General features: G+C 35.5%; 1 protein-coding gene across 1 annotated transcript in view; it reads left to right on the top strand.

The window, feature by feature from the left end:
- Positions 1–973, top strand: part of LOC109084161 (NACHT, LRR and PYD domains-containing protein 12-like) — a 941,455-nt gene that overhangs the window by 863,272 nt on the left and 77,210 nt on the right. The window contains 1 exon segment of the mRNA XM_042749119.1: positions 543–716. Within this exon segment, the coding sequence (XP_042605053.1) occupies positions 543–716 (174 nt within the window).

Raw genomic sequence — 973 nt, 5'->3', positions numbered from 1 at the left:
GCACAATTTAAATTTGTTTATTGTGAAATAACTCAAACACACACATATATATATATATATATACACACACACACACACACACCCTGCAAGCGCCAATCCGAAAGCCAGAAACACGGAAGTGTGAAAAAAGCTTTTATTCTGATGAAAGCTTTAATACAGCACAGCAACCACACGTGTGTCCATGTATAACGCTTCTCATTGCTATGTGAAAGTAAGTGTTTAACTTAAGTGATTTCACTTTATATAATTAAAAAAACAACAACCTTGCTACATGTACTGTGTTAAGCTAACTGAGACTTGTTCTAGCACTTGCGTATCATTGTTCTTTTGTTGATTTTGATTGCTTCCGTTGTCTTCATTTGTAAGTCTCTTTGGATAAAAGCATCTGCTAAATGACTAAATGTAATGTATTTATTTGTAAATCTCTTTGGATAAAAGCATCTGTTTTTTGTTTTTGTGCTGTATGGTGTTAACACATGATGAATTACTCACACATGAACATAACGTGTCTGATTCATTGTGTTTTCTCTTTCTGTCTTCAGTCTGTGTAGATGCAGTATTACAGAGAAACAGTGTCTCATCCTGACTTCAGCTCTGAAATCAAACCCATCACACCTGAGAGAACTGAACCTGAGCAGGAATCAAATAAAAAACACAGGAGTGAATCACTTATGTGACGTACTGAAGGATTCACGCTGTAAACTGGAGAGACTGAGGTAAAGAACATTTATCAAAATGAAAAAACTATTGTTTTGGTATTTGACTAGAACAAAATGAAAAGTTTGTTTTTTTGTTCATATTTCTCTCAATGTAGGTTAAGAGACTGTGAAATGACAGATGAAGGTTTTTCTGCTGTGACTTCAGCTCTGAAATCAAACCCATCACACCTGAGAGAACTGAACCTGAGTCTGAATGAACTACTAGGAGACTCTGGAGTGAAACACCTCAGTGATCTACTGATGAACACACAATT

This window comes from Cyprinus carpio, chromosome B22 (assembly GCF_018340385.1).
Source record: "Cyprinus carpio isolate SPL01 chromosome B22, ASM1834038v1, whole genome shotgun sequence".
Lineage (NCBI taxonomy): Eukaryota > Metazoa > Chordata > Actinopteri > Cypriniformes > Cyprinidae > Cyprinus > Cyprinus carpio.
This window is presented reverse-complemented; position numbering and strand designations above follow the sequence as displayed.